Below are 15536 nucleotides of genomic sequence, written 5' to 3'. Positions count from 1 at the left end.
CTAAGGCCTCGTCAGACATTCATTCCCGGATAAAGCGAGCGCACTATCTTGATCGACCTACGTCGGGATTCTTACGTAATACCGGCAATGGAGTTCGAAATGCATTACGTACTTTGATCAGGTTCGACGTCCTGGTCAATGGTGGAGGCGCCGTGACGCTTCAATTCCAGCGCAGCCCCTTCAAACCTCTTACGAGGACCGTCTTCGTACCCTGGAATCAGATCGTAGTCCTGCCACCCGTTGTGATGATTCTCAGCAAGGAAGGCGAATCGTATAAATCTAACCAGCCGCCGAGCCCGGCAGTTGGTAAGCATCGAGCTTCGGATATGTATTACGGATTTTTTTTTCCTTTTTTATCTTTTTTTCTCTTTTTTTTTTTGGTCGGTCGACCTGGTACATATATATCTCATCGTGTTACGTGTCGGATCGCGTTACCCATTAACGTCACAAACGTTTCGATAAACGCGCGTACGTGCTCGATCACCTGAAACCAATCCCAGCGTGCAGGGAAAAGAAGAGATAACAAAAGTAGCGAATGCACATTTTTTTATTATTTGCAAAAGTTCCGTTAAAAAAATGGTGTAAGTAATTTATTACTATTCTTCACGATCACATCGCGATCGCGCGCCCGTTACTCGTGCAATCTTCACAGGGCCCTCGTTTTCAGAATTGTTCAACGTGTGTGCCGTCTTTGTTCCGTCCTTGAGTGTTATGCATTTTTGAGTTTCTTATCATTTACGGAGTACAATATAATAGGCTTCCCAGGGATTTCGATGGGACTCTTTAGCGAGCACGGTCCGTGCTTGGAGCACGATCACGAGACACTGAGGCCGATTATCGTTAGTACATGGATGCCTGAGAAAGTTGGCGGTTTGCCTGGGAAGAGCTTGGTCTTTGCTGAAAGTCAAGTAAGTTTTTACTTCGTAAACGATTTAATATCATTATAACACGCTCGTTGCTTTAATCAAAATACAATCTTGACTTTACTGTCATAGTTAGGATGAAATTTTTAAATAATATAATTATTATATATCTTGGGCTCCGAGATATAATCAAAATACAATCTTGACTTCGCCATCATAGTTAAGATGAAATTTTTTAATGACAAATTATTATATCTTGATTACCGAAATTTTAACACGCCTGAATCGCAAGCATAGAGAGAAGGAGAGAACATAAGATTTTAAACTAAAATAATAAAAGTTAAATAATAAATTTTATATATAAAATCAATAACGAATCTCATTATACACATATTACGTGAGACAGATGCTTTTGAAGAGGTGCATCAAAGGACACTGCATGAATGTAACAATATTTACGATGGAGATTACAGCACTATGTGACCGCATTAACGCAACGTTAAACATCGCTTGCAGATCGTGCAGGAAAGCATCGCTATTCCGGGCTCCAATCTCCACTTGATGTATCAAAGCAGTCAGGCTGCGGGCTATCTCTCTACCGTGAGGATGCAACTGACCGGGCCGTTCATTCCGAAATCGCTGACGCACGTACACGTGCACGTGGAGATCGAGGGCTCGCTTCACACGAAAACGTACGAGGCCGACCCGAATCTGACACACACGTTTGCCTGGAACAAGAGAAACGTTTACAAGCAGAAGGTGTACGGCGTGGCGCAGGCGAGGATCTCGATCGGCTATCAACATTCCACTTGTCCGTTGGTGATATGGGAGACGCAGACGGCCACTTTGCAAGGATTCGACGTCGATATCTCCGATATCGGTGGATGGGGACTCGACATCCATCACCATTACAACTTCCACGAGGGAATCCTGCAGAAAGGCGATGGCTCTACTCTACATTTCAAACAGTATCCGCGCACTGTAAAAGTGGTAATGGGCACTGGTCTCAAAAGAAGTTTGGTGTGTCAGAATTGCGACGGTCTCGCTAAAGATGCTAGACTCCTAACACCAGTGACACTTGCCAGTGGACCTGACGGCAGCATATATGTCGGAGATTTCAATCTCGTGCGCAGAATCACGCCTGAAGGAAAGGTTTACACCGTTCTGATTTTGAGGTAAGTTTTCCGCAAGATTTTCGAATCGAAAATTCAATGATAGTATATTTAATTTAAACACGCGTCCCATTTTTTACAGTGCGACTCAAGTGGCGTATCAGTATTTTCTGTGCATCTCACCGGCTGATGGACATTTGTATATCAGCGACCCAGAGAAACATCAGATATTGAAAGCACTCTCGTTGGAACAAGTCCAAGATCCAAGCATTAATATCGAGCCCGTTGTTGGAAGCGGTGAGAGATGTATTCCAGGTGATGAGGGCCACTGCGGCGACGAAGGTCCGGCCATTCACGCAAAATTGGCTCATCCCAAAGGTGAAGGACAATTTAAATATATCTGTCATTTTTTTGGAAGACACCTGCGCTATTAAAATAATTTAAAATAATTAAAATGATAATTTTATAAAATAACGAACATATACCGGAACATTTGAGAATTAACATTTTGTGGATGAGCAATTCCATTTGGATCACCTTCTTTTATTTTCAGATTATTGTCTATAGAAAGATTTAAGGTATAATTTATTTGAGTTTCGGATAAAGAATAAAGAATTTTAAATAGAATTCAATATAGTGAAAAGAATTTTTTAAAAATAATCTGATTATCATACAATATAAAGCTCTTTTAAGAAATTTTTAATTGCAAAGGGTAACATCAAGTTTTTAGTTTTGCATTATTTGAAGTTCATCAGTGCTATGCATAGTTAATACTGATTTCTCCAGTCTGACTTCTGAATCCTGATTACGAACTCTGTAACACTATACCATCTTCAGCAGATTACTATTCTTTTGGAATTTGAAATTTGAAAACTTCATTCCAACTCAGATAACAGGAATCTTCTAAAATTGAGTTTCACGATAACTAAATTAGTCCTTTTTATCTAATTTTTAGGACTGAATTTAATTCATCTCGATAACTCTTACATAACAAGATCTTTAAATTTTATTATTAGAAAGCGCGCGCTATCGTTTCTGTTTCAAAGAATTAAAGGATTACTTGCAAAAGATAATTTTAAAATATGTGTTTTTTATTATGATTTACAGGAATCGCAATTGCGGCCGATAAAACGATGTATATTGCCGATGGAACGAACATTCGTGCTGTCGATCCTCGAGGAATCATACATACTCTCGTGGGACATCATGGTCATCATAATCATTGGTCACCCGCTCCCTGCATTGGAGCCATTCCCGCACATCAGGCTCAGTTACAATGGCCCACCGGATTAACCTTAAGCCCATTGGATGGATCCCTGCACTTTATCGACGACAGGCTAGTCTTGAAACTCACCAGCGATCTGAAGGTGCGTGTAGTCGCTGGCACGCCTCTTCACTGTACCAGCAATGCAAATAACAACAATGGCAACGATGAACTTCCGAAACTAAACTCCTCGTTGACGGCGAATCTGAAAAAATCAGATGAGGTCCTCGGGACGGTGTTGGCTGTCGGTTTCAGTCCAACCGGCGAATTGTACATAGCGGATCGCGATTCTCATCGAGTGAACTCTATCAGAATCGTCGATTCCTCTGGCAAGATGTCACACTTCGCTGGTCAACAGCAGGAAAGACTGCGTCAATGCGAATGTAACAATACTACACCCAGCACTAAGGACTTGGACACATGCACCTGTACGGACGATACTAGCAGCACCGAAACGCTTCTCTCTTCAAACGCCAAATTTATTGCAATATCTGCTCTGGCGGTTTCGCCGGACGGTGTCCTGCACGTGGCTGATCAAGGCAGTCTTCATATCCTGGCTCTCCAGCCGTACCTTCCGAACCACGATGAAAACGGAGAGTTCCGCATTCCATTCCCGCCTTCGAACGAGATCTACGTGTTCAATCGCTACGGTCAACACATTTCCACGAAGGACTTGACGTCGGGAAAGACCCGTTACTCCTTCCTGTATAGCAAGAACACGAGTTTCGGCAAGTTGTCCACGGTGACGGACAGCGCCGGCAATAAGATTCAATTTTTGCGAGATTACAGCAGCGTCGTTAGCTCTATTGAAAACACTCAGGATCATAAATCTGAATTGAAAATCTCCGCGGTTGGATTCCTGGAGAAATTGTCCGAACGCGGCAGGGCAGAGATTGCTCTCGGTTATGATGGTTCAACCGGTTTGCTCACCAGTCGATCAGGAGTAAGTTGAAAATTTTTATTGCTCATTTTTATTAATAAAGAATAGGTTTTGTCTCCACATTGATCGAATATTTATTCTCTCTTCTTTATTTAATGATATATAATGAAAAAATTTAATAGACTTTTTTGTTAATAAATTATATATGTATATATCTCTTGTTGATGAAACGCAATGCGTTGTTAAAATTTCAGGGAGATGAAACATATATATACAATTACGACAGTCTGGGACGTGTCACCGATGTAATACTGCCGACAGGCGAAAAATTAAAATTATTATCGGATTTATCTGACGATGAAGGTCTATTGGTTAAAGTATCTGCTCCCTTGCAAGCTTTATCTAAAGGCGATAAACAACGAATCGTAGAATTTGAAATGAAAAATGAAAAGTCGAAGATGTTGACAGTTACTGACGGTATGTATTTTTTCTAATTTAATTAATTTCGGTTTACAATCAATTTTTCTTGATATATAAATATATATCGAGAATTTTTGCAAATATGATTAAATATTATTCTAATGTCTCGTTTCTTATTTTCAGGCACTAAGCTTATGAAAGCGATTGCATTTACGAACAGCAGCTTGGAAGTGCTTTTACCCGGTGGTGGTAGAATATTAAGCGCGGCGACAACAAAACATCCGCTATTGAAACCAGCTTTGCCAGTAGAAGCGGAGATGCTGCCTATGTGGAGCTATCAATTGATGTCATTAGGCGAATTAACGAACACTATGACGACAACGTATAACTTGGTTGGAGAAGTTAGCCATCCTCAGCAAACGCTTAACAGAGAGATCTGGGTGAATGACACACGAGTAATAAGTGTCGAATTCGAGCAGGCGTTCAGCCGCGAGACGTTCTATGATAAGGCGGGAACTCCCCTATTGACGGTGACCTTCGACCTGGCCGGTCTACCCTTGGTCTGGCAACCATACGAACAGGGTCACAATCTCAGCATTACTTACGATCGATTTAACAGAATCGACAGCTGGAAATGGGGTGCCTCTGATGAATCGTACGCTTACGATCGGCGCGGTCAACTGGCGGAAATCACCAATAGCAAGGACGGCACAAAACGGTACACCTACAACGACTTCAATGTGCTGTCGAAGATCACGCTTGCCAGCAACAGGCAGTTTTCGTTGCAATATGATGATGACGGTGGATTACGACATATCATTTTACCGTCTGAAACCAAACATTCCTTCTCCTGTCAAGCTTCTCTCGGCTTCCTCAGGGTGACATATACTCCACCTGGCAGTACTAGAGCTTATCTACAACACTACAGTCACGAAGGAAACCTGTTACAGACTGTATTTCCGGGAGACGGAGCTCGCATCGTTTTCAGATATCATACCTCGGGACAATTGGCGGAGGTTGTTCACGGCGATGGCAAAAGCGAAATCAGATACACAGAGAGTGGACTACCTTCCGAAGTGATACACTCCGAAAGGGACGTGGAGTACAAGTGGGATTATCAATATAGTGCAGGACTTTTAGTGGAGGAGCGAATAGATTTCGGCGCCAAGACTGGCTTAAGTAACGCCAAATTTACGTTTGAATACGATTCGAACTTCCGCTTGATCGCGGTACAGGGTAGAATAGGCGGTCAGACACTGCCACCACACACCATGGCTTATAGTCCGAGGTCGGGTACGTTGGAGCAAATCGGTCAATTTAAAGTGACGAGGCCGCAGTCGAATGAGACGACCGTGTTTGACGGTACCGCACTGTTTTCGCGTACCACAGACGATCGATTTCTAGAAACTCAAGTCACAGTGACAATCCACCGAATGGAGGTGTTCAGAATGGAGTTTACACATGATTCGCGCGGTCGCATCAATCAGACGAGAACGTATACGCGTAACGTTGCCGTTAATACATACACCAACGTAAAGAATTACACATGGGATTGCGACGGTCAGTTAACTGGTGTAGAGGCACAGGAGCCATGGGGTTTCAAGTACGACGCCAACGGCAATATGCTGTCGCTCACATATCGAGGTAACACGATCCCAATGGAATACAACGCCATGGACCGAATAGTCAAGTTTGGCGAAGGTCTCTATAAGTACGACAACCGAGGTCTGGTAGTGCAGAATGCAAGAGAGGAGAGATTTAATTACAACGCCAAGGGTCTCCTCGTGCGCGCCACCAAACGCGGCCGTTTCGACGTGCGATACTATTACGATCATCTGGATCGCCTAGCCACGAGGAAGGACAATTACGGCAATGTCACGCAGTTCTTTTACAACAATCAAAAACGGCCGCACGAAGTGAGTCAGATATACAGCCCGCGCGATGGTAAACTGATGTCGCTAGTTTACGATGACAGAGGACATCTCATTTATGCACAAGTATACCGGCACAAATATTACATTGCCACTGATCAGTGTGGAACACCCATTATGATCTTTAATCAGTACGGCGAAGGCATCAGAGAAATTATGCGATCGCCTTACGGCCACATCGTTTACGATTCGAATCCATATCTTTACTTACCAGTTGACTTCTGTGGAGGACTTCTGGATCAGGTAAATAAAAATTTAATTCTACTTATTTAATAATTAACAAAATAAAAAATAATGACATAGAATAATAAAATTTTTATTTAAAGTCAAATGCAATTTGAAACGTTCTTCACTGTATTTCATATTTTAATCGTGTGGTCTTTATTTATAGGTCACTTCTCTCGTTCACATGCCAAATGGTAAGGTTTACGACCCGCTAATAGGCCAGTGGATGTCACCGCTCTGGGAAAACGTTTTGGATCGCGTAGACAAACCAACGCACCTACATCTTTATAGATTTAACGGTAACGATCCAATTGACGTTAGGCATACGGACAGACCAAGTCAACCGACTGGTGAGTTTCTACAATATCATCGATAAATCAATTTACATTTTATTCGATTTTAATCAATATAAATACATTTGGCATGTTTTTATCTTGCAGATCACATATCATGGCTGTCGCATCTCGGATACGACCTGAAGAGTTTAGCGCCACAGCTATTTCCGGATGAGCTACCGGAAAGCCTTGTTCCGCGAGCGCTCAGTCCTGGAACTTCTATATTCGGTAAGAAGAAAAGAACGCGCAATTTGGGTGTCCAATCCGGTTTCCTCGCACACATCGCCCAGAGGCATTCGGGCGACGCGGTGAGCCTGTCCGCGCCACCACGGTCAGCCTTGAAGAAGGACACGAGCGAGCTGATACCCAGTCGTCTAGGTGCGGCGTCTGATCCGCCTTTCGGTAAGGGTATCCTGGTGTCGAGAACCGCCGATGGCCAGGCAGTGGTGTCCAGTGTACCCAGCGCTAACGCTATTTATGGTGACGTGTTCACGTCCGTGTTCAACCGCTCGTACTTTCTGCCATTTACGTTCGTCGTGCACAGCGCACAGCAGGACGCCTTCTACTTCGTTAAAGAGGAAACCTGGCGTGCCAGCGAAGATCGTGGTCAGCTGAAACGATTAGGAGGTCAGGTAAACACCACATTCCACGAGAATGAGAATGGCAGTGGCAGTAGTTCACTAATCGATGTGAAAATACACGGTGCCAGCTATGTGGTGAATTTGCGTTACGGCACCACGGCGGAGAAGGAAAAACAGAGGCTACTGCATCACGCTAAGGCGACCGCTATCAGGAAGGCATGGCACCGGGAACGTGAAGCCCTTAAAACGAACACTCCCACATCCGTCGAATGGATGGTTGCCGAGCAGGATGAGATACTGAAAGTTGGTCTTGCATCCAATTACGAGGGCGAGTACATACACGACGCACAACAGTATCCCGAGCTCGCGGAGGATCCCTACAACATTAGGTTCGTGAAGAAGGCCGTCGACCAGTCGAGCAAGAAGCGACGCAGGAGGAGAGGCGTGCCGTCCTGTAAGCTTTGGTGGTTAGATAAAATGTGCTAGAGCGATTTAAAAGTCAGTCGTATCGTCCCCTCGCGCGGGGACATTGTCCAGTATCGAAACCGCGGGACTTTCGAGTGAGCGACACCGACAGATAAAGAGATAGAAAGAGAAACCGGAAACGTGAAAGTCGACGGAAGGAGATAAAAAAATGCCGCTGTAGCACGCTGTATGCGCAGCGTCCGTATATGTATGCACGCGCATATATATAAACGTACTGAAAACTATCAAAAAGTTTTATACCAAAGTCTATTTGTGTATTTCAAAGATGCCAAAAACACTATAACGTTATATTATATATAATAAATATATATACCACGAGGTATAGGGTACGTAGGATGTAAGAGCGTTAAGCGCACGCGGAGGAACGCTGATTTCATCGAGTATTCGCTCCACGGACCAGCTGCGCGACCGATCCGCGATTGGCAAATCCGCGAAAGCCTTATAAGCGACGTCGAGAGAGGAAAGAATGAGAATCGAGAGTGTATCGGATTTCGGACCATGCGAGCCTGGAAGGGAAAGAGGAGGAACATTGCGAAATTTCCTCTGGGAGTTTGACGCGACGTGAACGCAGCTAATAACCAGCTTGCAGGTTTGAATTAAATTCCAGAATGTGGAATTTTCTGATTACGTTCGTACGAGGCAAGGCCGGCAAGCTCGTGGAGCTTGCGCTCGAGGCCTAAAGTAAATGATAGACCGTGGTGCCGCACGTGTGAATCGTACACGGTACACCGCATCGATACAAGGTAATTATAGTTATAACACGAAGAGTGAGGAGAAAGGAGAGAGAAGAATAGGCCATTCATAGTTGAGAGCGACGAAAAAAGAAAGAGAGAGAGAGAGAGAGAGAGAGAGAGAGAGATAGAGAGAGAGAGAGAGAGAGAGAGAGAGAGAGAGAGAGAGAGAGAGAGTGAGAGAAACTAGTCAATACATAGCTTTACATTGACATAGCAGCCTTCTTCGGCGTAGGATAAATGCGAGGATAGTGAGAATCGGGAGGAGCGATGCCGTTGACGACGACGTTGACGAGCCACGTGTGTGCCCTGCTCACGATATTTTAACGTCGTACTTAGAAAAAGAGCAACGGCGGGTGTGATGCAAGTACGCGCGATGACGAATACGAATGCAGAAAGCGGCAGCGAGCGCGGAAATAAATCTCAACCATGAATGGCCCTAGCGAGAAGCGGCAGAGGATTGAGGAAGAGGAACCAGAGGAGAGACGGTATCCTCACGGTATCCTTGAAGAAGGACTAGGAGCCAACGATCGTGCGGACTCGATCGTGCGGTCTCGAGCTTGAATTCCGTTCGCGGCTTTAGACAATTAAGGACGAGACGAATTTGTATTATAAAGTGGTGCTTTTCTTGTATGGCGAGAGAATGGAGAGAGTGAAAGAGAGGCGGAGTGAGAGGATCAGCGATGATCGAGCGAGGATGAGCGTGCATGAGGTCGTCGAATACCAATAGCGAGACTAAACGTATTTTTAACATGTGGATGTGTCCTATCCATAGCGTAAGCGTTCCTGATCGTCGCCGATCGGTGATCTATATCGCATTGTCGTGAGCGCAAGTGTGCGGGAAGATAGTCGCTCGGGATCGACGGTGGGTATCCTCCGATGACTCTCGAAGATCGCGGAGGGAAATGCGAGCCGGGCGTGCGAACCCTGTGTCTGCGTATAAACCGGAAAGGGAGGAATTTGCAAGAGGGATAAACTCATTATCGGTAAAAAAATAATACGTATACAATATCGCATATTTGTGCTTGCTGGATATGAACGTAACGGTTAACTATGTTTCCTTACCGAAAATACTAAGTATGTGTATCCAAAATTACTGCCCGTCAAGTAACGATCGTTTCGCCCGTGTATATGTGTATGTGTGTGTGTGTATGTATGTATGTGAATGTGTGTGCGTGTGCGCCGATCGCCCGCGCACAAAGACCCATATACGTGCATCGAACCATCCTTAGCATCGGAAATTCCTTTTATTATCATCCTATCAATCCTTCTCCCATTCCTCTCATTCCCCTTCACCTTCCAAACTCCATGAAGATTCCAGATCTGTCGATTTGTTGCACGTATTGTTTTTTCGCGTCTCTACGAACGTTCGTACTCGCCATTGATATTTTGCAACGCGGCTTTAGAGACGGTGCCGTTTATGGATAGTTAGTGGCACAACGACATTGCTGTCTGAATAGATGAAGAATAAAAAATGTTATCTATATGCTGAGTGTATAAAAAAATATATATATAGAGAGAGAGAAAGAAAGAATGAGAGAGAGAGAGAATGATTTAGGGAAGCTTCGTAATGTATTTCTAATTCGAGCAAGTGTTTAGACCTATAATACCCAACAACGCAAAATCGTGAAAGACTTCCGAGAGATAGTCAAACGATGTCTGAAAAATTAGGCCGTCTTTACGACTTCTTTTACGATGTCGTGTTGCCTGGGCAATTTTAAACCGCGGTCCAAGACGAACTCCTCCTGTCGGAGGCACGCGCGCTCGCACGTGCCAACGAGGCCGCAAGGGTGATCCTTTTTGTACATTTCAAGTCCTCGTTCGCACGCGCGAAACGACATGCGAAAACGGAATTACTACACTAAAATCGCGCCGTAAATATCTATCCCCGCGCGTTGCTCATCATTGCGTTTCTCTGGCAGACGGCCGCGTGAACGGGCTCGATCGTCGAGCCGCATTCCTCCCTCGCTTATCTAAGCGTAACCGACGTGCAATTATATTTCACTTTGTTTTAACTTTACTCTTTAGGAAAGACTCATATATGAAAATAACCAAAATCTCATGGAATCATTAATTAATATTAGTCAATTTCGAGTAATTTACTGTGACTGTTAAATTCAATTTCTTAGTAGCAATCGCTTTAAAATCGCGTTTAAATTTAGTAATAAATACAACACCCTCGGCTATATTAAATGACTCTATCCAGTTATTGCAACTGTAACAATGAGACAGCTACCGTCTTTCAGCAATGGTGCAGGTAATTTCGCGAGAATAATATTTGACGGTGATTTCTGTTAATCTTCCGAGAGCTTCTGCTTTCTCTAGATAAGCGAAATAGGAGTGCTTCGACATTCGTGCATATCTAAACACTCATCGTTTCCCTTTGGCCAACCAATCCCCTCACACCTGCTCCTCCCACTGCCCTTCACACTGCCCTCTTGATCTTTAACCGCATTATCCGCTGTTGGATCCGGCAACAGTGCGTTCAAGAAAAATCGACTATTTTTTAAATATCACGTGTCAAATTAATGAGCGGGCCAGGTAGCCGCGATATACATGTCGTACGGGCGGGGAGACCCCAAAAAGTCGACTCCAGGCCCGACCCCGTCTTACGCGATTATAATATTAGAAAAAAAAATTCACTCTAACTTCCGTGAAGTTTCATCTCTCGTTTTTGCGAACTCGTTCCAGATTCGTTCGTTCCCCGTGACCGTCCGCGGGGGATCGCGACAACTCCACGTACTTCTCTAAATAAATAAATAAATAAAAAGAAACGAAGTAGAACGCGCGAAGAAATAATGATTATGTGAAATAAATAAATAAATATAAATATATATGAATATATTGAGAAGAAATATAAATATATATATATATGTACACATGAGAGGAGCTAGAGTGGCCAATTATAGCAGTAACCGTCGATCCACGAATTTGCGGCGCGATTGGTTCTCGAGCGCGACTCGCCACGCCGAAAAAAAAGGGAAGGGGGTAAAAAAAAGAATTCGGAAACGTGAAACGGGAAGTTCAGGATGCGAGAGAGCGATAAATGTAGAGCGAGAACGAAAGGGAAGAAAGAGAGCGTGAAAATGAGAGATATATATTGAAGATTAAGCGAGCGCGAAAAGCGAACGGAAGAGTCAGTCACGCTAAAGCTACTACGACCACTACCTTAGATAGATTAACGCTACTTTGCCGCTGATCTAATTGTTTACTGTCACGTGTTGCTGTAAACCTAAACCTAACGATACGATATTATATATATTTTATTTATATAACCTAATCAACTGTATTTATTGTAAATAGTCACGATGTTTGCTATGATATAATATATCTGTAATTGGATGGGAACCTGCCTGAAACTGCGCCCAAAGCCCTCTGTCCTTCCCACAACCCTATTCCCGCAGCTATGGAATCCGTATACATCCCATACACGAAGTACAGGATATACATTATATAAAGCGCAAACACACGGATACAGCATACACACGCACACACGCTATACATAAACGCGGTGTCGAACTGCCGCAGTCGTTTAGCGATAATTTAGACGAGAAGATTAATGGAGAGAAAAAGACAGGTGCATCGCGCGCGTTAAATTATCACTACGTCAATATTTCGTATCGCATCGACAGGCAATCGATTTCACGTAAGACGCTCTATATTTTATCGTAGGGAAAGGAAGGGAAAAAAAGGAAGAACTCATCCCCCGCCATTCGATCAGATACTCCCCTCCCTTTATACCGTTTGAACCCTTCCGTAAACGAGAGCATTACGATGGTCACGAGCAATTTTTATAAATGTATTTTTTCGCCTCCCCTTTCTCCCCCGCGTGTTAAAAAACACATCCTGATTCGATGATCATCGTAGAAGCGCCGGGGAAGTGAGTAATTTTACGGACTTTTCCACTTGAACCACTGCCACGCGGCAGACGGCGATCCAACCAGCATGTCCAATAAACTTACAATATTATTATCTTAAGTACAATATATTAAGTGTTTTCAGAAAATATATGATCTATATATGATAATAAAAAACGGGAAAACGTTTCACCGGACTTGTCATTCACTTGTAAGTCACGTTTACCCTTGATGTCTTCATAAATATGTCGCTTCGTCCCTCATTAATCGATTCGTTTTCAATCTTTTTCGTAAACCAAACGCTAAAAACACGCTGATTAACTGAAATATGTAAATAATAATTTTTTTTTCTTATATTATTTATTAAATAAGAAGGCAAGAAAGTAATAAGCTTTAATTTACCAGAAGTGGAAATATGACAAGCGTTGAAATAGAGGCAGTCTGGACATACGATTTTAACAGCATATAGGCTCCTTTTAAGCATCCAGATTTATAAGACACATTATCTGTCATGTGCAGGCACTAAAAATAAAAATCAGATGTTCCATGTTCAAATCAATTGTTATTCATTTCCAAATTGACTATAGTGGTTGTATCCAAATCACTATTGATTTTGCATACATAATAATAATATATTTGTTTAGTAATTAAATAAATTGCTAATACGAATAAAATGAATGAATAATAATACATATTAATGTGTTCAGTAATCATAATTATATGGTCATCGAATAAATACGATAGTTTATTGATTTGTTTAACTATTTCAACATGTATATTTGGGAATTGTATCTACTGATGAAGTAGTTTGTTCCGGAATGCAGTTGATCGGCCGAAAATTATGACAAGTCGTCGTGACTTCTGAGAAACAGGAAAAAGAGAAAATTCCCGAGAAGAGTAAAAGGGATCCGGATATTATTAGGCGCAACCGGATGTACGCTGCGCGTGAACGCAACTAACTCATTTCCCGGTATGAAAAAGAAAATACGTGCTACTTGGCAGCAAACGGATCAAGACGCGACTGGCGCAATCCTTCCATGACTAAGACCGGATGTATAAGCTTTTAACTTTAGAAAGCTATTTTGATATATCTCTATAATTTTATTTAAAATATAATTCCTAAAACCATTAAATGTGAAAAGAACCAACTATGATTTTGATCAGTTTCTTAATGCTTAAATTTACTACATCTATTTCGGGACTTAGAGTTATCTTTATTCAATTTAATCAAGGTATAATAATTAAGTTACTTTTTAAATTACTCCTTACATAAATACAGTTACTCATAAGTAACTTGTAAAATAATTTTCTCAACCATGAATTTGGTATCAATAATAATGTATATAATATTCTGATTTTTCTTTTATATAATTAGATATTTTTTAAAGACTTATTTATTTTTAAGTTTTTAGATTTTTAATTTTTATTTTTAAAATATTTAGATATGTATTTTTTAAAGATTTTTTTTACTTGAAATTTTTACCTGTTTAAGTGATACAGAACAACAACTTTGTGGAATGCTTATTTGATGATCTAACCAGTCTTTGGATGATCTAATTCCGCAGCATTTTAACTGAAACGAATCATTGTAAAACGTGCAAAGAATATGTAATTGAAAAATATAATGCTGTATAAAGTTCTTACATATCTATGAGTATTGTCCCACGCTTTCACAGCCCAATCTGAAGACTGATAATTTTCCATAGAGTTGCTCATCTCATCTCGAATCTTTTTCGTAATCTTGTCGAAGAATGGAAAACTCATTGTCAAATATACAAACACAGCACAGAGAGCGATTGATTGGCACATTAAGTACTAAAAGATAAAATACGTGCGCGTTATATAAAACAGACTATTTTTAAATTGTTCATTTTATACTTAATTTATATCCAAACAGGCTGATAAAATATAATACAATAATATTGTATTTTAAATCAGAAAACAAATTTCGGAACATATTTTTGCTTCATTAATTCAACTTACAAAAATCATGAAATATTCTTTTTTCTTCACGATTCCTATGATTCCGGTAAAAGCTACAAGAGACACAAACACTCCTAGAATTAATAAAATTGTCATGAAAAGCTGCTGGCCGAGCAGTCTATATGTAAAGTTTGTATCAGTCAACATCCAGATAGCTATTGTTATCGCCGTTACACCTGTGAGCTTAAATATACATTTCAAAATTAAATTGTTCGAACCTATAAATTGTATTTGAGAAGATTCTACCAAGATTTCCATGTCTTAATACTCACGAGAGCTATGCTGTTAAGCAGTAAGAAGAAGAATTTGAAATATTTCTTCGGTAGCCACTTGCAAAATAATTTAGACGGAGAAGTACCGATATTTTTGGAACTTCTTTCTGTCGAAATGGTTTCACCACTTTCAGTAACTTCGTCATCGTCCGTATCTGTTTCAATCTCGTTTTTATTTTCGTCACGCCCCATTGCTAGTCTTATGAAATATTCGCCAGTTCATTAATTACGTATTTTAGTGAACGCGCGTCACATACAGAGTTGATTTATCACTATGTTTTAAATTTGACATTTCTCGAGCCTAAATTGTCATTTCATGACAACGTTAATGACAATCGGTAAATTGATCATTTACTACATATAAGCTTAATAAGATTGATGAAAATAATAAAAATCTAGAAAAACAGAAAGAAGTTAATTTTGGTAATTATACAGAATCACTCGAGCATTAATTTTTAAATATTATTGTGAGTACGTGTCATTTTTCGAAATTTATTTTTTAATTTAAAAATTAATTTAGAAAGTTGTTGTTATAATTATTTAATTAAAATTCAACCGAGTCTCTCTCCTGAAAAATTTCTAAACTAAAATTTGTT

At 41.2% G+C, this 15536-nt stretch overlaps 2 protein-coding genes across 2 annotated transcripts in view; one reads left to right on the top strand and one right to left on the bottom strand.

Annotated features, from left to right (window-relative positions):
* Positions 1-12775, top strand: part of Ten-a (Teneurin-a transmembrane protein) — a 38284-nt gene extending 25509 nt beyond the window's left edge. The window contains exons 11-19 of the mRNA XM_018543115.1: positions 122-306; positions 766-908; positions 1380-2038; positions 2118-2353; positions 3083-4182; positions 4374-4596; positions 4723-6713; positions 6862-7045; positions 7136-12775. Of these exons, the coding sequence (XP_018398617.1) occupies positions 122-306; positions 766-908; positions 1380-2038; positions 2118-2353; positions 3083-4182; positions 4374-4596; positions 4723-6713; positions 6862-7045; positions 7136-8097 (5683 nt within the window). The 3' untranslated portion in view covers positions 8098-12775. The remainder of the gene's footprint in view (positions 1-121; positions 307-765; positions 909-1379; positions 2039-2117; positions 2354-3082; positions 4183-4373; positions 4597-4722; positions 6714-6861; positions 7046-7135) is intronic.
* Positions 12770-15132, bottom strand: LOC108776491 (leukocyte surface antigen CD53). Its single transcript, XM_018543114.1, has 6 exons — positions 14941-15132; positions 14669-14851; positions 14330-14500; positions 14169-14258; positions 13088-13207; positions 12770-13006 (listed from the first exon to the last, which is right to left on the bottom strand). Exons 1-6 carry the CDS (start codon positions 15130-15132, stop codon positions 12923-12925), a joined length of 840 nt encoding a protein of 279 aa, XP_018398616.1. The 3' UTR covers positions 12770-12922.
* Positions 15133-15536: the final 404 nt, after the last annotated feature.

This window comes from Cyphomyrmex costatus, unplaced genomic scaffold (assembly GCF_001594065.2).
Source record: "Cyphomyrmex costatus isolate MS0001 unplaced genomic scaffold, Ccosl1.0 scaffold36, whole genome shotgun sequence".
Lineage (NCBI taxonomy): Eukaryota > Metazoa > Arthropoda > Insecta > Hymenoptera > Formicidae > Cyphomyrmex > Cyphomyrmex costatus.
Note: the sequence above shows the minus strand (reverse complement) of the source record. Positions and strands in the feature narration are given on the sequence as shown.

What these genes read in the sequence shown, in the direction of transcription:
- LOC108776491 (XM_018543114.1), bottom strand. Translation starts at nt 15,132, where the DNA reads ATGGGGCGTGACGAAAATAAAAACGAGATTGAAACAGATACGGACGAT. An exon ending in AAGAATATTTCATGATTTTT is followed by an intron (nt 14,501 to 14,668) that starts GTAAGTTGAATT and finishes TTTATCTTTTAG; the next exon opens with TACTTAATGTGCCAATCAAT. An exon ending in GGGACAATACTCATAGATAT is followed by an intron (nt 14,259 to 14,329) that starts GTAAGAACTTTA and finishes GATTCGTTTCAG; the next exon opens with TTAAAATGCTGCGGAATTAG.